General features: G+C 48.5%; 2 protein-coding genes across 3 annotated transcripts; one reads left to right on the plus strand and one right to left on the minus strand.

The window, feature by feature from the left end:
* Positions 1–7: 7 nt before the first annotated feature.
* Positions 8–11,299, plus strand: SMARCB1 (SWI/SNF related, matrix associated, actin dependent regulator of chromatin, subfamily b, member 1). Its single transcript, XM_042015104.1, has 10 exons — positions 8–191; positions 1,798–1,909; positions 2,560–2,589; positions 3,076–3,205; positions 3,800–3,937; positions 4,575–4,702; positions 5,204–5,370; positions 5,811–6,001; positions 9,870–10,001; positions 10,933–11,299. The coding sequence occupies exons 1-10, from the start codon at positions 99–101 to the stop codon at positions 10,970–10,972; spliced, it is 1,161 nt and encodes a 386-aa protein (XP_041871038.1). The 5' UTR covers positions 8–98; the 3' UTR covers positions 10,973–11,299.
* Positions 11,300–13,819: 2,520 nt separating this feature from the next.
* LOC121658325 (derlin-2-like) lies at positions 13,820–18,696 on the minus strand. Of its 2 annotated transcripts, none has more exons than XM_042015106.1 (7): positions 18,566–18,696; positions 18,391–18,453; positions 17,674–17,747; positions 17,095–17,188; positions 15,523–15,718; positions 14,971–15,061; positions 13,820–14,443 (listed from the first exon to the last, which is right to left on the minus strand). In XM_042015106.1, the coding sequence occupies exons 1-7, from the start codon at positions 18,656–18,658 to the stop codon at positions 14,329–14,331; spliced, it is 726 nt and encodes a 241-aa protein (XP_041871040.1). In that variant the 5' UTR covers positions 18,659–18,696; the 3' UTR covers positions 13,820–14,328. The 2 variants fall into 2 exon arrangements, with proteins under 2 accessions (XP_041871040.1, XP_041871039.1); XM_042015105.1 differs by having other exon boundaries at positions 18,391–18,456; positions 18,566–18,695.
* Positions 18,697–22,850: the final 4,154 nt, after the last annotated feature.

The following is a 22,850-nucleotide window of genomic DNA, read 5'->3' on the forward strand; positions in this document are numbered from 1 at the left end:
CCCGCACTAGGCCGCGGTGCCGCCCGTTGTCGCTCCCGCCGCCGCAGGGCCGCGCTCCGCTCTCCGGCCGCTGCCGCCGCCCCCCGCCCGCCGCCGCGATGATGATGATGGCGCTGAGCAAGACCTTCGGGCAGAAGCCCGTCAAGTTCCAGCTGGAGGAGGACGGCGAGTTCTACATGATCGGCTCCGAGGTGCGGCCCGGGCGGGAGCCGGGCCCGGGCCGGGCTGGGAGATACAGGGGGCCGGGCCGGGGCATGCGAGGAGCCGGGCCGGGCGGCGGGGGAGGCGGGAGGCTGCGCTCAGGGCGGGGAAGGGGCGGAGGAGAGCCCTGGCGTGGGGGAGCGGCCTTCTGGCCCCGCGGGTCCCCTGTGTCCCCCGGTGGGCGCTGCCCGAGGGCCTCGGCCCTGCTGGGGGAACTGGGGGGACCAGTGCTCCCAGTGAGGGCGGCCCCTGGGACGCGCACGGGTACGTGGTGACCAGATCCTCGCCTGATCGCAGCCTGAGGCCCCGCTTCTGATCACCGAGAATTTCTGTACACAGTTGTTGAGGAGTTTGGACTATTTCATGTGCTGCGAAGCAGCGAATCCCACACCTGAGCCTTTGGGCTCAGAAACAGCACCAAAATCAACCAGTGCAGCTCCTTCTGCCTTGTGCAGACGAGTCTGGTCAACAAACACTGGCGGGCAGAGTTTTAGCACCCCATTGTCTGTGCTGACACTGTGTTGTCCCGTGCTGAGAGAATGTTGAGCCTCCCTGAAGAAGAGCCTTATCCAAGCAAGAAACACTTTAGCACCAGAGAAACAGCTGAAACCAGCAAGAAGTGTTAGTCCCCATCTTGATGCAAAAAAGGGAATACTGGATAAGTTTAACTGCCAGCTGTATAGGTTGAGCAGGGACTAAACACCCCTTCCTCTCTCATGTGAAATATCGAGTTTGAAAGAAAACTGTAACTGCAGTCAGTTGAACTGTAAGATTGCCATACCAGGTATATGGAGAAGGAAGAGGGTTCTTTTTTATCTACCATTAATTTCTGTCTGTTGATGAGCACTGTAGAGTGAAAGATACAGCTAAAAACTGAGATCAAAAAAGAGTTTTCTCAAACAAGGAATAAAAACCTTGTTGTGTGACAGTGTGCCAGTGTCCTGTCAGTCTAAAAATTTGATTTCAGAGTCTAGAAATAGTTGTGTTGTTCAGCAAGGCCTGCTGTAGCCTTTAGCACAGGTGAGGATCTTATGCCAGGAAGAACAGAACTGCTTTACAGATGGTAAGTAAATCTGAAAGATGACTATTGGCAGCAATCACAGTTTTGATGTTCAAAGGGTTTAAAACAAAATACAAGTCTCTGGGCATTTGCTGTTGTCAAATAATGTCTAGATGACTCAGAGGTTCAAAGTAAAAATAATGTGTCAGAGAGCTGGGTATCTGGTTTAGTTTAATTCCAACTGAGCATTGCACACTGATGCAGAAACTGAAGTAAAGAAGGGGTAGGTTGTTCAAGAATACATGCAAATGAATGGAGTGTTTTCCTATTAAATTTTCTATTATCAAGGGCTGGGAGGTTTTTTGTATCTAGTGAATAAGATGGCACTAGTGAAATAAGTGCTGATAAAAATTTTGTCTTCTGTGTTGCCAGAAAAATCTCGGTGCTGTTTGATGCCAAACACAGCACAAAAACCCAACAAAAACACCCTCTTAAGAGGTCTTTCTTATCATTAAAGAGAGCTGAATTTCTTCCAGCTTCTGTTAAAAATCTCTTAAATGGAATACCAGGCCACATCTCCACTTCTCTTCTTGTAGGTGGGAAACTACTTGCGCATGTTTCGGGGTTCCCTGTACAAGAGATACCCCTCGCTCTGGAGGCGACTGGCCACAGTGGAAGAACGGAAGAAGATAGTGGCCTCTTCACATGGTGAGAAGATGAGTAAACATTCCCAGTAATGTTTATCGAAAATTTTGCCTTGAAAAACTGTTCCTGGCGATTCAGAAGCTTGTGCACCTTGAGGGCTGTGTGAATCACTTCAGATTGGCCCAGTGATGGAGCACCCTGCAACGGTGGCACTGGTGGCTCCTGGCTCAGCCTGGCAACAAGTATCACCTGATCCAAAACATTCTGAAATGGAAACATCCATCATGGAATTCCTGGGGTTGGCTACATTCATCACAAAGCAAAAGCCACATCTCCAAATCAATACAATATTTCAGAAGAGATTTTTGTAGACTTAAGAGGGGCATCCTTGTCTCTTTCGTCAAATAGGGAGGAGTGTTGCAAGAATGCCCCATTGAAGATGTGCATCTTTGCTTAACTTTGCTTCTTGCAGGGACTGGATGTTTGTGCCAGCCAGAATTTGTGGTGTGTTGCTACTGATATGACTTCCACAGGGAGAACATTGGTATTGTTTTTGTTGAGGGACTAATAGCAAGCAGTTAAATTTCTTAGCAATGTGACTTCTTGTATGTTCTGTAGACTAAAGCATAATAAAAATAATTGTTTACTCTGGGCTTATGTCTCTTTCCTCCAAGCACCCTGCTGACCTCTTGCTTTCTTTTTTCCCCCAACAGAAAATCAGCGGTCTCACAGTCCCCGAAGATGTAAGTCTCATCTGCGTGTTTTTCTTAGCTGTGCTAGAGGAAGAATGTCCACTGTGACCTTTGGTGCTATTACAATAATATTAATGCCTAATCCTCTTCCTCTGATCTCTCCCTGTGGTCGCCCTAATTGTGCCTCCCAATCCCATGCCTAACTCTTCTTTCTCAGAACCTTAGCAGGTCTCCCCAATGCAGATGGTCTCTGTCATTCAGCAGGAGCTGTCCTGAGGTTTCTCCCCCTTTCCTGAGTCTTAACAGCTTTTCTATTGGTCATTGCATCTCTATTTCCGACCTTTAAGTCCACTGAGGGTTGATTATTTTCTGGGCCTTGTAAATATCTATGAGAAGATGAAGCGCAAAGGACACTTGTATCTCTGTTTTAGTCCCTCCTGCAGTGACTGAGAGGGCTTGTCACTATGTAGCCTGTTAATGCTACAGTGCTATGTAGCCCTTTTCCATGTTAACTATTGGCATCTTTCCTGGTAATAGATCATGGCTATACAACATTAGCCACTAGCGTGACGCTGTTAAAGGCCTCTGAAGTGGAGGAGATCTTGGATGGAAACGATGAGAAATACAAGGCAGTGTCTATCAGCACAGAACCTCCTACCTACCTCAGGTAACCAGTGTCGGTAAGGGCCAAGCTCAGAACGGAGCTGCTTGGAAGATGTCAGCTTGGGCAGGAAGCACAAGGAGTTGCTTAAGCCCAGGCCGTTGTGCAGGGGTTGTTTGCCAGTCTGCATTAAGTCATTTGCACTGTTGGGCAAATGGGGATCTCCAGAGTGTAAGGATTGGGTTACTGCCCACATAAAACAGGAAGAAAAATCTAAGTGTTTGATGATACAACTTCTTTTGCAATTACTGCATTCCATCTGTAACAGATGTTTTACAGAACACTCTCTGCACATACTGCCTTCTGGAGACCTCGCATTTCTCAGCAGTCCTTTTGTAAAGTATAGACAGAAAATCCAAATATGAATCTAGTATTTATAAAGGTGCACCTGGATTCATATCTGATGGATATTTGTGAGCTGGAGAATGGCCTTCCGAGAGGCTGGTGTGGAACATGAGTTCCTTGTGAAACAGTAATGTTGATGGTTCCAGAATAAAATAGCAGGAACTTGTAATAGGACTTAAAGCTTAAAATTACACCATTCCTTAAGTAGCAGCAGTGGTGCTGAGGGCCTGCAGGTTAACATCCCATCTCCTTCAGAGAGCAGAAGGCAAAGAGGAACAACCAGTGGGTGCCAACCCTGCCCAACAGCTCTCATCACCTGGATGCGGTGCCATGCTCAACAACGATCAACAGGAATCGCATGGGCAGGGATAAGAAGAGAACATTCCCTCTGTGGTAAGACAGCTTCCTGCTTCTGGAAAGTGGAAACAGTTACCAGAATGACATGCTGCCAGGGTAGTACTGATGAGTTCATGTAATGTTGTGATTCATCCCTAACTGACAAAAGACCTACAGGTCATTAATATGGAGGTTCTTAGTTAAATTGTATGTCTTGAGGCTCTTTGTTACAGTAGCTATCCATGGCTCAGAGCTGAGGCTTTCCTTTTGTCAGGAAGATGGTTCATTTTTTTCCCGATGAGTTCCTTCTATTTCCTGCTGAGCTGCTGAGCAGTTGTCATTTGAGGAGCCTGCAGACCCTCTGGTTCTCACTGACATATACCAGTAACTTTGATCTGCTGAAGCTCACGACTAACATTTTTTCCATTATAAAAGTTGAAGCAACCAAGATAAATGTAATCCTAGAAAGCTTCCTTGTTTTAGTTGCAGGAATGTGTTATGATAGATGTAATAAAAGCTGATAAACTGGTATTAGTTGCCATAGCCCTGTAAGCTTGCATCGAAGAGTCTGTCTGTAGACTGATCGGGGAGCTGGAGTGTGGGGATTGCTTCCAGCAAATGTTGCCTTCCCTCTATGGATGCCAGATGTGTCATGTGCTCGTTGCATATACTGTGTTGTTGGTCTTCACTTTAGCTTTGATGACCATGACCCAGCAGTGATCCATGAGAATGCATCCCAGCCAGAGGTTCTGGTTCCAATCAGGCTTGATATGGAAATTGATGGGCAGAAACTCAGAGATGCATTTACGTGGAACATGAATGGTATGTAGCAAGGAGAGTTTCCTGAGGCTGGAGAGATAAAGTTGTGTCCTTCACAACTGTCCTTGCCCCATAGAGACAAAGATTTAAAGCTCTCCCACTTTGGACTGTATTCAGTGCTTGCATCTCTTAGCAAGTGCTCTGCCACTTCCATGTGTTGTAGTCATTCCTGGACATGTGGTCTGAAGAGTTTAACTGGCATATTTTCCTGAGCCAGTTCATCAGCTCAGTGGTCTGAGAGTACTCTGTTAGCTGAGGTTAATGGCTGTGGCTTCTGTGGCCACACTGTCTGGATACCATGGAGTGGGTAAAAAAGGCTGTAAGTCCCTGTATCAGTGTGTATGTCCTTATAGACCTGGTACAAAACACCCTTTTAAAAACAAAAGGTAATGCATTTGGAATTCCCTTTGTCACCTCACCCTGTGGGAGTAATTTTGTATATTCTGTAAGTGGCAGACACTAATTTCTAAGAAAGTTTACAATGTTCATTCTTGTTCTGTACAGAAAAGCTAATGACCCCAGAAATGTTCTCTGAGATTCTTTGTGATGACCTGGATTTGAATCCTCTGACCTTTGTCCCTGCTATTGCATCTGCCATCCGACAGCAGATCGAGTCGTACCCAACTGACAGCATCCTAGAAGATCAGTCAGACCAACGAGTTATTATTAAGGTAATACAGGAAGGCAGTAGAATGAGAGCAGAACTCTCATTTGGGTTTCTCTGCTTATGTTATGGGGGACTAGGAGTACAAAGGCTTCCCTCAGAGCAAAGGAGCTCTTAATTCCAGTCCTGCAACCAGATTCTGTTTTGTCCTTTGTATTGACAACAGAACCAAGGTGATAGATTATTAAACATCCACCTGCCCAGCCTCTGAGATGATGAAATAGTTCAGTTAAAGCATTGGCATCTGCCTTTGGAAGAGCTGAACCATAGTGAGCAATGCTGAGTTGTCTTCATGCTACTGGAATTAAGAATTTAGTTAAGGAACGCCGCAGATGAAACAGGAGTTACTGCTCTGTTCTCTTCAGCCTCTGTCTCCTCAGTTCAATTACCTTGGACAAACCTTTGTGAAAGTGGAAACAAATAACCTGTTTCTTCGCTTATCTCCAGCTGAACATCCATGTAGGAAACATCTCCCTTGTAGACCAGTTTGAGTGGGACATGTCAGAGAAGGAGAATTCACCAGAGAAGTTTGCCTTGAAGCTGTGCTCAGAGCTTGGCCTGGGCGGGGAGTTTGTCACTACTATTGCGTACAGTATCCGGGGACAGCTGAGCTGGCATCAGAAGACATACGCCTTCAGGTACTGAGCTGCCACCTCCTTGTATGGCTCTGGGGTGTGTTTGTACTGCATGGGTATCTGCATCAATGGAGCTTAGAACAGCTGACCTGATGCAGAAGGTTTTGTTTGAAATTAGTCCTTATGGCTTGCACCCATTCTGTCCATCTTAACAGTATTCTGTGCTTGTGCCTAAGTATCTTTTTTCCTGTTGGGTCTAATAACATGTCAGGACCAAATACTGATGACTGTCAGTGTCTGCTGACAGAACTAATTAACAGGGACAGTCCCTCTTCCAATGTAAGGTCATGATGAGCCCCAGAAGCATTTTTTGTTTTGTTGGCTTTGCCTAACTTGGGCCATCCACCATTTCAAGCTTTGGTTTTTTGAACTTGGACTGATGGAAACTGTACCTCTCTACCCAGGCTGATGTTAGAGGTGGCTTGATCACAGGCCCTTCTCACAGCTGGAATGCAGCATTGTCAGCTTCGTAATTTGTCTCCTAAATGGCTTCCAGTTGTGCTGTGCAGTGTTCTGTGGTGAGTTCCTGCACTGATGTTATCCACAGCACAGTGCTGAGTCTGCAGCTGTAACAATCCTTTAATGTACACTCTGAGGTTTTGTGACCTTGGGTCATGGTGACAGTCAAGGAAGTTTAAAAGTTCAGCAAATGCTGTATTTGCAGAGGAGGGAATGGTACTGTTGACACCAGTTTTTTAGGGGTCAATTCAAGGAAGCAGGATGACCTGCCTGAGCAGCAAAGGGAAACATGCCTGGCCCTGTCCTAGCTCAGGCAGAGGGCAGGGAGTAGTTGGAGTGGGAGCAAGTAAAGAGGAGCTGGAGACTGTGGGGAAGCTGGCTGCTGCCATGAGCTCTGGTCCTTCTTCCTGCTCCATCTGAAGGTTTCCTGTCTGGCCAGCCTTCTGTGAGAAATAGACACTGATCTGCTCTGACCCAGTTGCTCTTGCACTAGTCTCACTCTGCTTCCTCTGGATGTAGTTTTTATCCTGCCAGTCTTCCACAGCAACTACCTGGTTCTAAAGTGATCCCCAGAGTGATTCGTATTAGAAAATGGAAAGGGTCCCTTTAGCACATGTGAATTAAACTCTGAATTAAATTGTTAGATTGTGTGTCCATCCTGCTGATGTTCCTTGGAAGGTGGGAGGTGGCTCCTGCCTTTCCCTCCACAACACCTGACTGGTATTTTCGGTTCTGGCTTGGGACCACATCCAACAACAACAACAACAAAGCAGTGGGTGGGCATTCCTGAGAAGCGATGGGAACTTGCAGGGTGGTAGATGAGAACCTGATACCTGTTGTACTGCAGCACTGTCTGCATTGTGGCCTGCAGTAGCAGAGAGTGAAGTGTCTGTCCATTCTTCCTGTGCTTCTCCATGTATTTCAGATACCCAAGAAAGTAATCTGTGTATGTGTTGACTCTTGGGAGTGGGGTTCATTTTTCCATTTGTTTCCGCTCAGTCGCTGGAACTTGCAGCACGTAAAGTTTCAGTCAGTACTGCCCAGGTTTATGTTAATGCCAACTTCACACTATTCTCTCTAAAAACATATATTGGACCATGGTACTGAAGGGTGCTTCCTTTTAGGGGTAGTTCAAACAGGCAGATTTCAGGCCTCCTTTAGACTGTGGCAGTATTTTAAGAGGGGGAATAAAAAACTAAAAAAGGAACCCCAACAGAACAAAGTACGTAGACATGAGCTGTTCAGAGAGAAGAAAACATCTAATTGAAACCTCATTTTTTCTGTCATAGTACAAACATGTCCTCCTCTTCCCTTTTTTCTTCCAGCAAAGGAGTACTTTTGAAACCTTACAGTGATTAATGATATTTGGGTTCTGTGGTTGGTTAGTTCCTGAATTTTCAAACCACAGGGGTGGTGGTTGCTCCAGCATCATTCCATTGATGTAAGGAAAGGGTCTGCTTTCGATGTATCAAAAGGACCTTAATATCTCAAGGGACTGGGGTTTTGAGAAGTCATGTGCCTCTTAATCATCTGAGGGAGAGGTGAAACTGTCTTTTAGTTGATGAAAGCCAGGGCACTTTTTTCAGCTGGCCTGCTCTGTGCAAAACAAAGAAAGCCTGAAGTCCAGTGGAAGGGCAGGACTGGAGGCAGACAGGTAACTGCTGCCTGTGGGATTTTCAGGGGGAGCATGTGCTACGATGTTCCCTCCTGGTACTGAGTGTTTCTGGTGGCAGCACACAGTGCTTCATAGCCAGTTTTGCCTTTGGGACCTGAGTGATGGCCCAGGTTCTCTCACACACCAAACCCACATGCCTGAGGAGTCACCTTTCCAAAAGATGGTGTGTTTCCCTGCTTTGTTGGCATGCCCCTGACACTACTGCCAGAGGCCAGGACCCTGAGCAGAGGCAGTGCCTTGCTCTCCTGGGATGCCTGCAGCTGACAGTGCCTTTCAGCCATTCTGGCAGCAGCACTTTCCTCCTCATCAGGAAAAAAACAGGGGAGGAGGAGCTGTCTTACTGTAGAGCTTGGGAGATTAAGGAGGATTTTTCAGTTTCTCTCTGATTCTTTGCTAAAGAAATGTAGTATCTGAATTGCCTTGCAGTTAGGTTATGCATGAATCCAGCTTTCCATCCCCCATTTAATTCAGTGAATGCTCAGTGTTAAGCATAGTAAGTGAGGTAGAGATCATGCTATCAGTAACAAAAACCCAGTTAATATCTAGTATTTGGCCTGGAATGTGTGGCATTCTAGGACTAAGATGAAATTCCTGGGTTTGAGTGTTGTTTAGTGGATGTCAGCAGTACTGGAAGTAGATTTGATTAAAGCTTCCTCCCCAGATCAGATACCAAAGGCTCTGGATTAATTTTTCATGGTAGCATTACTTTGAAGACTTGTTATTTTACATTATTAGCTTTGATGCAGATGTTGTGTGTTCCCATGATGATTAGCATTTGCGTTCCTTCCTGGGGGAATGAGAGGGCTGCCTGTGAGTGCTGAAATCCTGTGTAGGGGTGCATGTCCCTGGGGAGGGGGCCGGATGTGTGTGCACACCTGTCCCAGGGCTCCTCTCTCTCACACACACACACACACTTCTGCAGCTAAGGCTGAGCCACTTTTGAAAATTCAAAGCAAACATTTACATTCCGAGGCTCCTCTATATTTATGCTGGGCTTCCGGCTCCACTGTCAATATTTGGGAAGCTACTCTTGGTCAATTCCTGTTGACTTTTACTGAAAAGCAGCTAGTGAAGCAGTAAATATTTTTGTGCATGTGATAATACAGCTGGTCAGGGCAGAGAAATCTCTGAGGAACAGATCTTGTGATCTGGGACACAGCCTGGTGTTTCATTGCTCGTTAGCCACAGCCTCTGGTTGCAACAGCAGGTCTGAAAAGACTGCTCTTTCCAGTATCAGGCTCCCAAGAAAGCCAGACTTCTGCCAGGGAGGAGCTGTCAAGAGGTGTGCTGACTATAGTTAGTAAGTCAGAGCTGCAGAGCAGCAAGGCTAGACAAGGAGCCCTGTTAACATTCCCAGCTCCAGTGCTGCACTGGGAGTACACCCAGGACTAATGAAATGGGATGAGCTGTGCCTTTTGGGGTTGAACCCTGCCAGCCAGGTATGTAACGGCCTGTGTGGGAGAGAATTGCAGGTCCAGCACAAATCCTTCTCCAGTGGTGGCTGGAGATGGATGTAGCTGCTTTTCCAGAAACTTCAGGTTCCACAAGATTGTAACCAGGAGCCTGTGGTGAACTTCAGGGAACCAGACTGTACTAAGCAGAGTGAAGAAGGAATGCTGAAGCCTGAAACACTGCAAGTGATGCTCTGTTGTCCTTGTGCTTGTGTCTGGGCTGGTAACCCACGGGAGTGCTCTGGGGCCACTGATGGATGTTGCTTTGTTGCCCTGTGCCTTGCAGTGAGAACCCTTTGCCGACTGTGGAGATTGCAATTCGCAACACGGGGGACGCTGACCAGTGGTGCCCTCTCCTGGAAACCCTCACAGATGCCGAGATGGAGAAGAAGATCAGAGACCAGGACAGAAACACAAGGTACTGCCACTACTTTAGACAGTTCTCTTGGCCTGTCCCTTGACAGAAGTTACAAGCTTTGATGTTTGTCTTTCCCTCCTGAGAGCCAGCTGGCAGGATGTCAGACTTGCACACCACAGCAGAAAGTTTAGCTGCAGGGTATTAAACTGTTACCACCTTCCTCCACAAACATCAAAATGTCTACTTTAACCATCTCCTGCTTGAAGCGAAGTTTCCTTTTTGTTTTTTTAACCTGTTTTTTTTTCCCTGGGCTCTTTGCTTGTCCAGGGGGGTTGTTTGTATAGGAAGGAATCAATCGAACATACTAGAGTTTCACACACTGTCATGCTACCTAGAATCCTGCCACAAAGCTTCCTTTTATGTAGTGTGAAGTTCAATTTGATGTAGCAATGGGCAAGCTCCCAGTTCTAGCCTGACTGATGCCAACCTGTTTGCCAGCATGGGAGCACTCTGTGGTTCCAGGAGAAGCCCTGCCCACCAGAGACCCGCTAAGTGATGTTTGGCAAGCAGTTGAGAGCTTGCACCTACTCCATGAAATTCTTCCTGGAAGATACAAATGAACAGCTAGTATCTCTCCAAAAGATACATTGTGGAAACAGTAAATATACTGGCTCAGCTCTTCCCCAGGATTTTTTTTTTACTGCCCATTAACAGTAGCACAGTCATTTTGTATATCAGCTATGGCTGACTGAAGAGTTTACAACAGCAGCTGGTTCAATCCAAGTTAATGAGTAAAAGTGCCCTAAAAGCTGTTAGTGAAAATAGTGTCTTAGCCTTATCACCAGGGGCATTCTCAGGTGACTGAGGAGTTCTGTCTATGAATAAACCTGTCTAAAAACTGTGGCAGCTTCCCCAAAAGCATTGGTTTTGGTAAGACCTCACATGACTGTAACATGCACTTACTGTACCTCTCTCTCTCTCTCTCCGTTAGGCGCATGAGACGTTTGGCCAATACTGCTCCAGCTTGGTAACCTTCCTGTTGTGACACTGGTGCTCTTCCTACAGACTTTATCCCTATTCCTCTCCCCAAATGGATCTAGGATTGGCAGGGGTCTTTCTGTCTCTGAAGGGGGCACATTCCACTTGCCACAAGTTCCCAGTACTGCTGACTTCTGCCCCCACCCCCTCCACCCAAATGCCACGTACCAAGAATGCTGCATGAGCAGCGTGATCTAGCTCAGACCTGTGGCAGGTGTTGGAGCCCTTATATACCTGTGTGTGGACAAGTGTAAAGATTCTTTTGTATAGGTGCAACGTGCACTATTAGGACAACTTTTTAAATAAAAGGAATGCATACACCTTGGGCTGAGTTCAGTAAGTTGAATGAACAGTGAATCTCACCATGTTTTGTGCTGTTCTGGTAACTGAGGAGTCCCAGGGCCTAATATTAATGCTTTTGGGTATAGTGCTGAACACCCAACATGCATTCAGTTTCCCTGGGTGCTTTACTTCAACAGGTAAAACAGCCCAAAACCTTTTGGTGCAGGGGAAGGTGAGAAAGAGACTTAAAACTAGAAGCAGCAAACAAATCTCTAAGGATTGGTCTGTTACCACACTTGGCACAGTCTGTAATGAACTCGGGGAGGTGTTCAACTGGTTTACTCAACAAGGTAGAACAATTTAACTGAAATCACAGACTTAAGAGTCATTTCTGTCAGATGTCAGCCTGGTGTGTGGTGAACCCTGTTTTCTCTGAAGACTGCATCTGGAAAACAGCATGGTCTCTGAACTGGTACAGCAGGTAAAGCCTCCAGTCACTGAGACTGCAGCTTCTCTGCAGCCAGTGCCTTTGCTGTGGTCACTGTCAGCACACAACACTGCCAGTTACAGTGCACAGAGCACTCAAAGCAAAGTGGGTGTAATGACTGCCCTTAGCACTGCAGTGTCAGGATTTTGCAACCCTAGAAACAACCTGTCTTTCTCTAGGGAGTTTAAAAACAAAATCCATTGAAGTGAGATTTAAAGAAAAATCCAAGCTTGCTTACAAACTAATTAAAATCTGTCTTGCTGTTGAGGTACCCCATGTCTTTGATAAGAGTTCCTACCATTCACTGCCAGAACTGATGAGTGTTGCAAGCAAGGCAGATTTTACTGGCAGCCTGACAGTTATGCATAGGCCTTTATGATAAAGCCATAGGTTATATGATCCTTGCTGATCCACCCACCCTGCTAGCACAGTCAAGAAACGCTTTCTGGCCTTAATTTATCATGTTTAGATTTGAGTAATAACAGAGACAGTTCTGATTCCTGGCTGGGAGGGAACTTTTTCCAGATGTTAGTCAGCAGAAACTGAAAACCTGCAATTTAGTAATAATATTATTCAGTGTTATCCTAGGCTCCTGTGCCAGAGTCATACTCCATCCATTACTTCATTAGAGAGGTTGAAAGGTTATTTGAGCAAGTAAGACAAAACCTGGAATTGCTGCTGCATCTTAGCCTCCCATGTAAAACATGTTTTGGCTCATGGACATAAAAACTCCAAGCCTTCCTGAGAACACTTCAGCTTCCCTTTGTTATTTGACCAGGGACTTCTGCCAGCAGCCTCTTCAGGGCATTCGACTAAAATAAGTGTGAAACTGCTGTGGCCTTAAAGTAGCATCTGTGGTGCAGTTTTTTTAATTGCTGTGAAGTCTGTGATTACTAATCCTCAAATTCAAAATGAGGTATAGGCACACAAGGACTGCAGCACCTCTCTGCTTCTCAAGCCCAGAGAGGCTGTAGGAATTGTCCCTTGAAGCAGCCAGGGACAAGGCAGGACAGTCAAGGGATCAAGTCCAGAAAGATGGGAACTTCAGCCAGCTTGCTTTATGTAGCATTAGAACTATTGGGAAACAGCCAGAAGCCGCTTTCTTGCTCTACAGTCACAATTCCTCGGGTTAATCTGGTACCCTACCTAAAAGCATAGTCCAACTTTTACGTTTCAAAGCCCCATCTCAAGCAATTTAAAGCAGAACACTTGCAGACTTCAAAGACAAACTCTAAGGACTGAAACAGCAGTTCTGTTATCGTTAGGTCGCAAGCAAAGCACCGGGCAAGTACTTGTTGAGTCTGACACTGCTTTGCCCTTAGTACCACTGTGTCTTCTAGAACAAATTACCACCTCTACAGGCCTCACATCCTCTTCCTAGAGGGAAGCGTAAGTGCAGCAAAAGAGCTTGTTCAAGTGATGTCTGATTTTTGATAAAGTGTTTTCATTGGAAGACCACAGGGGAGCGGGAGTTGGTGTGTGTGGGTGGGTGGGTGTGTGTGCTTAATCAGATGCTGGTTACTTGCATTTCTCTTCATAGTTGGTGGTGGTGCACAAGTTTGAGCGGACAGCGCTGTTACTAAGTGAGCTGTCGTAACATACAGTGTGTGCAGATTTGAAGGCTTTTGAGGTCGGGTACAATCACAGTGTGTACTACATTAGCAAGAACAACCCGATCCATTTCATACAAGTGTCAAGGTAGGGACTAGTTTGTTTAGTTTTCCCCTGAAACTCAGATGTTTAAGTTTCAGAACTAAAAAATTCAACAAGAGTGGAATTACACTGCAGGTGCAGTCTTTATTACCAGTGTCAAGTGCTGCTTCCAGTCACTGCCTGGATCAAGTGTCCAGCTCAGTCCCTTTGTCCTTTCCCAGGCACCCCTTTATCCAATTAGACATCCCCCACACTCCTTCTCATGCTCTGTAGCCCTGCTGAAAGAAGAGGGGAAGGACATCTTCAGCTAGCCTGAACTTTGCCTTGCCCACCAGAAAAGAAAATCCCAAACCTGGCAGTTTTGAGCAAATTCCTGATGAATTGCTGCCTCTGCCCCTGGCAGAAATGGACACACAACTGAAAAATAAAGACTTTAATGTAAAGACTCTTTGGAAACAACCACCAGAAAAGGAGTGGGGGACATAAAGGAAAGAAAGAGGCTGAGCTGCATTCTACCATGGTACAGAACTACTTCACTGAAAGCCCACAAAGAGGTCTCACAACAGTGAGGGCCAGGTGCATCAGTCTTTGTACAGAGGGCAAGAGTGACCTGGCACACAGCAAGTCATTAAGAGCAGAAGGAGTAACTGGTTTAACACCCCATTTGATACTTATTCCACACCAGTTAACTGAGGAGACATCACAACTTCAGTCCCTGTCCCTAGAACACCTCTGTAAGCATTCAGGAGTTCTTATGTGCAAAGCTCTGTGGATCCACTTTGTACAAGGGGAAGATGGGTTACCCACACAAACAGCGACACACTACACAACAGAACGGCAACTGGTGTTATTCCAGTAGGATCTCTGGGCCACAACATAAGTCCAGCCAGAAGAGAGGAATCAGGCCACATGAAGAAGTCCCCCATGTTACTGTGGATGCTGCTGCTCGTTCTGGTCTTGGTCTCTAGGCTGGTGTTCTGGACGATCCTCAGGGAGAGGGTTGTAATTGGGATCCTCTTCAGGTGTGTCAAAAACCATCTTCCTGGCAAGGGACATGCCCATCCCACCAAGCAGGCAGGTTAGGAAACTGAGCTGAGGATGACAAACCCCCAGCCCTCCTAGGAACACCATGGCCCTCCATGATCAGGTTGTCATACCACAGCCACTGGCCTATTGCACCATCACCCACCATTCTGCTCAGCTCAATACACAGTGATGACAGTACCTCCTTCCTTGATCACTAGGTCAGATTTGAATGTCAGTGCACAAAGCAGAACATACTCTGCTTTCTTAAACCACAAAAATACATCAGAAAAAATCCTACTTCCATCTAGCATTTCCACAAGCAGTAAGAAGACTCTAGTTCTACTAGCAAAGCTGAAGGTAGCAGCATCTGCTGTATGGGCCCTGTACACATGTATATAATGTGCAAATAATGCAGCAAGGGCATGAACTGTGGAGCTGAGGTGCCGTCAGCAGGCAGTTGCCTCTTATGGTCACACTTTTCTATGGAAGTGATTAGGTTGAAAAAGCCCACAGCAAAGCCCAGAAAGAATCAACTTTACTTACAGAAAGCTAGGGGTTAAGAGCAACTTCTTTCCTCCAGGCTGGTTGGGAAAAACATCTTCCAAGAAATAATAGATATGACCCACTGCAATCCCTGGGGAGAGATGCCACCAAGGTCAGGCACAGCTGTGACTCCTTTGCCAGCTGAACCAGAGCTGCTGGCCAAAACTCTTAAGAATCCCTCAGCTGTGTGCCCACATCCAGCTCCCTCCAGAGCCATGGATGCTGTAGTTTGCTGTGATCAGCACAAGCAGGCAGGGAGCCCATCAGCCTGGGGGCAGCACCGCACATCCAGGAGACCAGACACAGCCTGAGTGTCAGGCAGAGCTCACCATATCCAGCTTCTGCCCCCAGGAAAGACACACCAAAAAGCAGGTCACAAGCAAAATCCCAGGCCCAGCCACCCAGAAACCCAGCCAACTCACTTTAGGAAACCCAACATCTTAGGTATGGTGGAACCAAGAGAGGGTGCCAGTGCCCCAGTAGCACCTATGAGAACTGAGCTCTGTGGCTGCAAGGTGTCCTTGTTCCCATCACCCACCAGCTTTGACTTACCCAGCAAATCAATGATGATGGAGTTGCCAAGGAGCAGAGAGAATCCCATCAGTACCCAGGGCAGGAAGGGGGCTTGGAAGTTAAGAAGCCCAAAAAAGTTCATGCGGATATAAGGGTTCCTGCGACTCCATACATACACCAGCATGATGGTGAAAGCCTGGCCCAGGAAAAACAGGCTGGCAAAGAGCCCAAATAGCTGGGAACTACCGAGTCAAGGAAAAACCTACCCACCCTGCACACCACCTCCAGGCAGCACAGGGTGCTTTGTGACTAGGAAACCCAAACTAGAGGCAGCTGATCAGAGCGTTCTGAGCCATTGCCTACGTCACCAAGCCTTTCCTGGCTGAGATATACTGACCATCATTGTCCCCACACACATCTCCCTCCATGCCACCCCAGAACAAGACACTGGAGTGGCACATGCAGGTTGTTCACTCATTAAGCTGATGTCTACAACCACCAGAGACCAGAGAGCTCATATAGTCACCTTTACAAAATGAACATCAACATGACCTTTGAAGAAGGGCTCTCACAGTCTTACAGCACTTGGGACAGTGGCATATCTTAACGACTACCTCACATCCAGTATCTGTCTTCTACAGAAGAAGTTTAGCAGTGAGATGGCTCTTGGAATTCACAGTCCTCTTCTTTAGAGCACAAGGAGACAAACAGGGGCAAAGATTTCCTCTATCCTTGTTGTAGTTGGACTCCAAATCCACCCATGGTTAAGCACATGGCTGCTGCAGCCACCTGGATTCTAATGGCTCACACAGCTTCATGCAGAGCTCTGTGAAGACAGCAGTGCTCTGAGCCATCTGCATAAGACAGCAGAAGACATTCAGAAAAGGCTTATGCTTGGGAGGGAAAGATATTTCACCATCAGATTACTGTGTCATGAAAACGACTTAAGCTGTGTGATGGCACCTCCAGCTACTGACAGGTTGCAAGCTCTCAGCTCACACTGCCCGACGTGCTGACAATGGAGTATGTGGGCAGCCCACTCCTTATCCTCATGGCTCCATGTTCTTGCCTTTGCCCTGAGCCAGCCTCATGCAATCATGCTGCACTCACCAGAGCTCAGGCAGTGGCCCTGTCACAGCTGGACAGGTTCTTGGAGTAGAACACGTGGCTTCCTTTCAGGCTGAGCTTCCCGAGCACACTGCCACATGTCCTCTTCAGGGATGAGGTAGCCCAGCTCCTTGCCAGGGGCATCAGCACTTCTGCAGACACCAGCACAATCACAGGCAGCTTTTCTGTCCTCTAAGAACACTGGATGAGGCACAGGCCAAGACAAGGGTGAGAAAGACAAGGAGCACAAACTGTGCCATAGAGCCAGAAACTGCCCCTGCACCACTTGCTCAGCAGAGCTCTCCCAGGTCACAGGACATGAGCCTGGCAGGCCTGGGGCACAAGACCCTCTGCCCTGAGGCACCAAGAAGGTTCCTAAACCAGCTGTGCTGCTCAGCAGGCAGGTACCTGCTCCACACCACAACAAAACCAGCATGCAGAGCCCTACATTATCCACAGCACCTCAAGAGACACCAAAGAGCCTAAACCAACTCAAAAGGATACTGTCATGAGAAACCCTCCAAAGAGGAACATGAAGACAAAGTCAGCCGTCCTTCCACGGAAGGAGCCTTCTTCTAGCATGCGGCAGTACCTGTACCTGAGAGCAGGAGAGAAGGGAGGGGTTGCAGTATAGGAAATTAACAGCTGGCTACCCTGTGCCCCACAGCAAGACTTTATGGGAAATAAGCTGCTGCAAGTTATTTCATCCCAGAAAGCTGTCAGCCAGGTGTCCAAGCCCCAGAGCAGAACAGTGCAAACTTCACCTCACACCACTGACCCCAAGGAAAGAAAGAGGCACCTGCTGTGCTTCAGCCAGAGCTCACCACAGGAATGGGCTCTGCTCTCCAGCATGAGCCACAGCAGCAGCACTGCCAGCTTCCTCAGCCTTTTGGCAAGGTCTGCCCCGCAGCAAGCGGAGATGGAGGGGCAGGAGGGTCATGTCTTCCATTCAAAAGAGCCAAGGGAAGAACCCACAGCCCTAGACTGCTGCCAAGGCAAGTCATGCTGGGGAAGAAGATGGATGGAGGGAATTGCATCTAAGCCAAAATGGGAGCAGAGAATTTCACTGAGACCAAAGGATACAGAAATATCATGTTGAAAAAGAAACTGAATCCCAGGGGCCCAAAAAAGAGGAAGTTGGTGATCAGCCTCCATATCTGAAAGAGAAGAGAGAGAGGAGAGGGAAAAGGAGGTGGACAGAGGTCTCTCTTCATCACATATAGAGCAGCCCATCACATCGTCCACAGGGAATGCTCAGTCATGCACCTGTCCCTTCAGAACTACCCCAGGACACCAGACTCTAGTAGGACATCCTTACATAATACTCTGATACATCAGGGTATCTCACCTTTTCAGGTGTGGGAAAGAAGATTTCTCTACTTTTCTGGAGAGGACAAGCAGCCACAATTCAGCACCCAGAGCCAAATTAATTACTTTTCATGCTTCTCTACAATAAAGCCTTCTCCAACCAGCCCAACAGCAGCTGCCACACACAGTGTAATAGAGAAGGAAGAGATGGGTTTTGAGTCAAGGAAAAAAGGAAATGCCAAGATGGTGTGTGGCAGGGAAAGGCTGGAAGGAGTTATCTCCATGCAGGTGCCTGTGACAAGAGGGGACGCAGTGTTGATGACCCAGCTTGCACCAATCAGGGAAGGTTGGAGTAGTGGGAAAGGAGCCCCTTGGAATGACACAGCACTCCCTGGCCACCCTAGGGAGCAGGACACCCAAGGCCCATCCTGTCACACTCACCCCTCGCTGGGAAGAGGCACAAGGGGCCCCAAACCCCATGCAAGGCCTCACCTGGAATTTCCTGAAGATGAGGTCGGGGTTGAAGTACAGCTGGAAGGGGGTGATGAACTCCAGCTGCTGTGGGAGACAGGCAGAGCAGCTGCTATCACCCGCTGCCCTCGGCCAGCCCCGACTCCCGCCCCGCAGCCCCCCGGGACCCCGTGCCCCCGGCCCGGTCCCTGCTCACCACGGCGGCGGTGGTGAGCACGCAGGCGGTGGTGTAGGCGCGGGTCACGGCCGGCATGCCCAGGTACTCCTGCGCGAAGCCCTGGTACGCCATGGCCGCGCCGCGCCGCCCTCCCGACGCGGCGCCTTTAACGCCGCCCCGCTCCTCCGGCACGCTCCGCCCCCGCGGGGCGCGCCCGGCCAATCCCCGCGCGACAGGCGGCGCGCGCCGGCCAATAGGAACGCGCCTCATGGCCCCGGCCCGCGGCCGCCGCCAACCCGGAGCGGACCCGCCGCGGCCGGGGATGGGACCGGCCCCGGGCCCGCCCCCGGGCCAATGGCAGCGGCAGCGCCGGGGACGGGCGGACGGGGGAGGGCGGGGACGGGAAGCGCGGGTTACGAGAGTTCCGGGGGCGGCAGTCACCGGCAGAGGATGGCGAAGCACCTGGGCTGGGGTGGCACGCCGCACGCGGGACTGTGCGGGCCGGGGCAGTGCCCGGGCTGAGGCCCGGGTTCTGGGACAGTGACCTGCCCGGCGGGGGAAGCCTGCACCCGGTTCCTGCTCCGGCCGAGTTAGCCGCGGTGCGCTAAGATGCGGTCCCGCAGTGTCGAGAGCCGGCGGCTGTCAGCGCGTTGTTCCCCGCGCACCCGCTGGCTCGGAGGGAGAGGAACCCGCTGCGGGGAGCTGGGCTGGGAAGAGGGCGGCAGTGCCGGTGCCTCAGCCGGTGTGCCGGTTGCTTCGCTGATCAGAAGGGCCTTGTATTCACTAAGGCACAAAGGACTTCGGGTTTTCAGTCATTCCTGCTAGAACCTCTCCTGCCTCCTGGTTGGAGCAGTGAGGCGTTTCCCCAAGCTGTGCGAGATCGCACCGGGCTGTCGAGGTCGCACAAGGTCGCTGGAAGAAACCGAGAGATGTGTGGTCCCACCAGGTGCCGAGGGCGACTTACTTGGGGAACGGCGGCAGCACTTGAATTCAGCCCTCAGGAGAGAGCAGAGTCTCTCTGCTGCTCGCGTGTCCAACACAGACAGTGCTCCTGAAAACGGGAGTTGATAAAGATCTCCAAAAACCCGATATCCTTCACTCTCCTGGCGACTGTGCTTTCCAGACCTGTCTGCCCTGCTCAGGAGTCTGGTCTAATGTTACAGCCACCCTGGATTCAGATGAGGAATGGGCCTGGTGTTGGGTTTGTGCTGGAGAGGGTTAAGCTGTCATCAGAGCCTTAATGAGCCCTGAGATTTCCCTTTAAACCCTCAGTTAATGGGAAATAAAATTACCGACGGGGGAGGGAGTCTTTGTGTCTTCCACCATCTCCACCCCGACTGCCCTTTGATGAAATACAAAACCCAGATGGAAGATGACAGGACATGAGGATAAAGCAACATACTGAGGGAGAGGGGAGAAGGCAAGAGACCAGTGGGCATCTGTTAGACCAGAGAATGGGCTCCTGAGTGCCCTGGGCACTGTGGTGCTGAGACCACCTCTGATGTTGCTGGGGGAGAAGGAGAAACTGCTTCAGGTCAGAGCTGCATTAGGGATCCTGGGAATGGACTTGAGCGAGGAACTTGGACCCCAAAATGCAGCAGTGTCAATAGGGTTGGTTACAGGCTTTTGGTGGGAGCTGGGATGGATGTGAGAGCTCTGACAGTTGAGAAGAGTTGATCTTGCAGGGAAATTCATCAGGCCAGGAGCTCTGCAAAGGGCTGCCCTTATTCATGTGGCTGTTTCAGCCCAAATGCTGTGCTGCTGCAGCTCAGCCCTCCAGCATGCCACAGGGCTCCCAACCCAGCAGAATGGGCAACTGACTCGAAGAACTGAGAGTCAATACATGAATAATGAATGAAATAAATGAATAAATATCCTGTTCCTTTGTGTGGTGAATTAGAGGTTTCCTATCTGCTCTTGCTGCCTATGGGCACCAGAGAGAAGCTGAGTTCATGCACCATGATTCCTGCCCTGTCCTTGTTTGAACCAAGGCTGGGAGATGAGTATTGGGAGCCTCTCTGCTGAAAGGAGGCTCTTGCTAGCTCCACAGAGATGAGAATCCAAATAATCAATCCCACTTACTCTCTGTGAAAGACTGTGCAAATTAGACATTGCATAAAATCTAAAAAAAAGTAATAATCAGTTTCTCAATTTTCTTCTCTTCCCTTCTTTTCTAGCCAAAACTGGAGAACTCTATTTGTTCAGGCTTCTACTTAAGGCTTCTTTTCTAAGGTTTATGGGGGAAGGGGGAGAAGTGATGAAGTGCATCGGGAAGCTCACCAGCTCCCACTGGGAGAGGCCAAACAAATCTCAGTGTCACCCTGAGTTCCCAGGCTGCTTTCTGCCTGTGATCTCACTCCCTTCGGAACTCAGCCAAGCTGACTTCATGCACTACAGTACACCCAGGGCAGCTTTAGTCTTTATTACAATCCGTGTCACATTTTATGGGTTTTTGGAATTATGTCCTTCCACAAGTTCCCATCAGCCCAGCCACATATTTGGGTTCACATACACACCTTCGTAGTGATGCTGTCATGCAGCCTTTTATAAAATCATGAAATCTAACTAAAAGCCTGAAAAAAAGCAAAGCCAAACTTTTTGTCTCAGCTGCAAGAAGGTAAGAAGGACTGCCAGAAAAATGCTGCCCAGGAGTTTTTTTCACTGATTTCCTCCTGCCTTATCCTGTCCTCCTGCCCCTGCCTGGGGACTTGAAGCAGATGTAGCATAGTGATGTACCATTGCTTCCTGCCATCTGCTGGGTTCCCCTTCCTTTTTGGAGCAGTTCAATTGCTGTCAATGTGCAGCATCAGCTTCAAAACCCAAGATGTCAGAAACTCAGAGTTTCCATACAAATATGTCTGATGCCCAGACTTCAGTCCATTTTGGACAGGCTTTGAAAAAGGTCTCTGTCTGCAGGCTCTTGGAGCTGCCAGAGGAACTAATTAGAAGAAGTCCCAACTGTAACCTTTGCACAAGTCCTTCAAAGGAAGAACTGAAACATGATGGTTTTAGAGGCAGCTCTTTGCCAGAGAGTATTTACCCATTCTGCATCTGCAGGCTCAGTAATAGTAACCTGCAGCAGAAATTCAACAGCTTCCTGTCTCAGTTTCTGCAAACCAAAACTGCAGAGTTAGAAAATAGAAAAAAATGCTATTAACTCTCCCCATGAGTTAAACAGCACATAAACCTCAAGAAGGCACATGAGCAAAGATAAATGGGCTGTTGCAGCATTCATCTCTTTTGTTTGTAGTAAATTATTGTGTGTAATTCATGTTTCCTGTCCATAAATACCAGAGGAACTTGAAGACATGGAATCCATTCTAATTCAGTGAAGACAAAAACAACTCCTTTTGAGCCCATCTGGAACTTGTTTTTATCATAATTGTTTTGGGTTCAGTAACGAGTTCAAGATCTAACTGCTGTCACTAATTGTTTCAAGAATAAACAGATGCTTTGTTTAAAGGCAGCAGTTCCCATTTTGCCCAGCACAGCAGTCCCCGGGGTTGCAGGATGAAAGGAGCTGTGCGCCATGTCAGCACAGGCCCTAATGAGCATTGGCGCCCTTGGCAGGGTGCTCACCCCTGCCTGCAGCTGATGGGGCAGGAAAACAGCCCCCAGGCACGCACTTGGTGAGTGTGCAGCCAGTGACATGTGCCCTCTGCTCTTTAACACCATTGGCATTTTGTTTGTAACTTCATCTGATGACATTTTGCAATGTGTCCTACAGTGACAAGTCATACCTGGCGCGATGACGCACAGGCATCTCCTTCAGCTGGGCTGTAGGGTATTCAAGGGAGAGCGTTCACTCCCAGGCCACATAACCCCAAGCCCCTTGCTTGGAGTAATGCTCCACCCCCCTGCTTACAGTCCCAAATCTTCCCTTCATCTGAAAACAAAGATACCCCCCCACACCCACTCTGAGAGACTCCCCCTGCCAGGATATGAGACCATGACAGTTCTGTTCAAGGTCTCACCTACGGTGCTCCCCAGGACATGCCATGCCTGAGACCCCTGATAGCCTTGGTGTAGAACAGGTCTCTACATGACTGATGCCCTGGCACTAGGAACAAGTGAGCCACACCAGCCAGGGGACCTTTCTGGAAGGTTATTTCAGCTCCCAAACTCAGTCCTCGGTGGCATGGACAAGAGGTGCCGAGAGCTTGATGTAGCTGTTGTGCATAGATAAGCTGTGTAATCATAACTGCTTGAGGCACTTGAAATGTTTACTTTTCCCTATATAATAGCCATATATAAATTCTTTCTCCTTCGTTGAAGGATTTCTTGTTTCAAATCAGCTAACTCTGGAGTGTGATGGCTAAAGTCA

The sequence above is a fragment of the Corvus kubaryi genome, unplaced genomic scaffold (assembly GCF_017639235.1).
Source record: "Corvus kubaryi isolate FWS band 111438036 unplaced genomic scaffold, C.kubaryi_AGA036_p1.0 split3-37173, whole genome shotgun sequence".
NCBI classification, from domain to species: Eukaryota; Metazoa; Chordata; class Aves; order Passeriformes; family Corvidae; genus Corvus; species Corvus kubaryi.

What these genes read in the sequence shown, in the direction of transcription:
- SMARCB1 (XM_042015104.1), top strand. Translation starts at nt 99, where the DNA reads ATGATGATGATGGCGCTGAGCAAGACCTTCGGGCAGAAGCCCGTCAAG. An exon ending in ATTTACGTGGAACATGAATG is followed by an intron (nt 4,703 to 5,203) that starts GTATGTAGCAAG and finishes TGTTCTGTACAG; the next exon opens with AAAAGCTAATGACCCCAGAA. An exon ending in CAGAAGACATACGCCTTCAG is followed by an intron (nt 6,002 to 9,869) that starts GTACTGAGCTGC and finishes TGTGCCTTGCAG; the next exon opens with TGAGAACCCTTTGCCGACTG.
- LOC121658325 (XM_042015105.1), bottom strand. Translation starts at nt 18,658, where the DNA reads ATGGCGTACCAGGGCTTCGCGCAGGAGTACCTGGGCATGCCGGCCGTG. An exon ending in TCATCTTCAGGAAATTCCAG is followed by an intron (nt 17,748 to 18,390) that starts GTGAGGCCTTGC and finishes CTTCTCTTTCAG; the next exon opens with ATATGGAGGCTGATCACCAA. An exon ending in TTGGAGGGTTTCTCATGACA is followed by an intron (nt 15,719 to 17,094) that starts GTATCCTTTTGA and finishes GGTAGTTCCCAG; the next exon opens with CTATTTGGGCTCTTTGCCAG.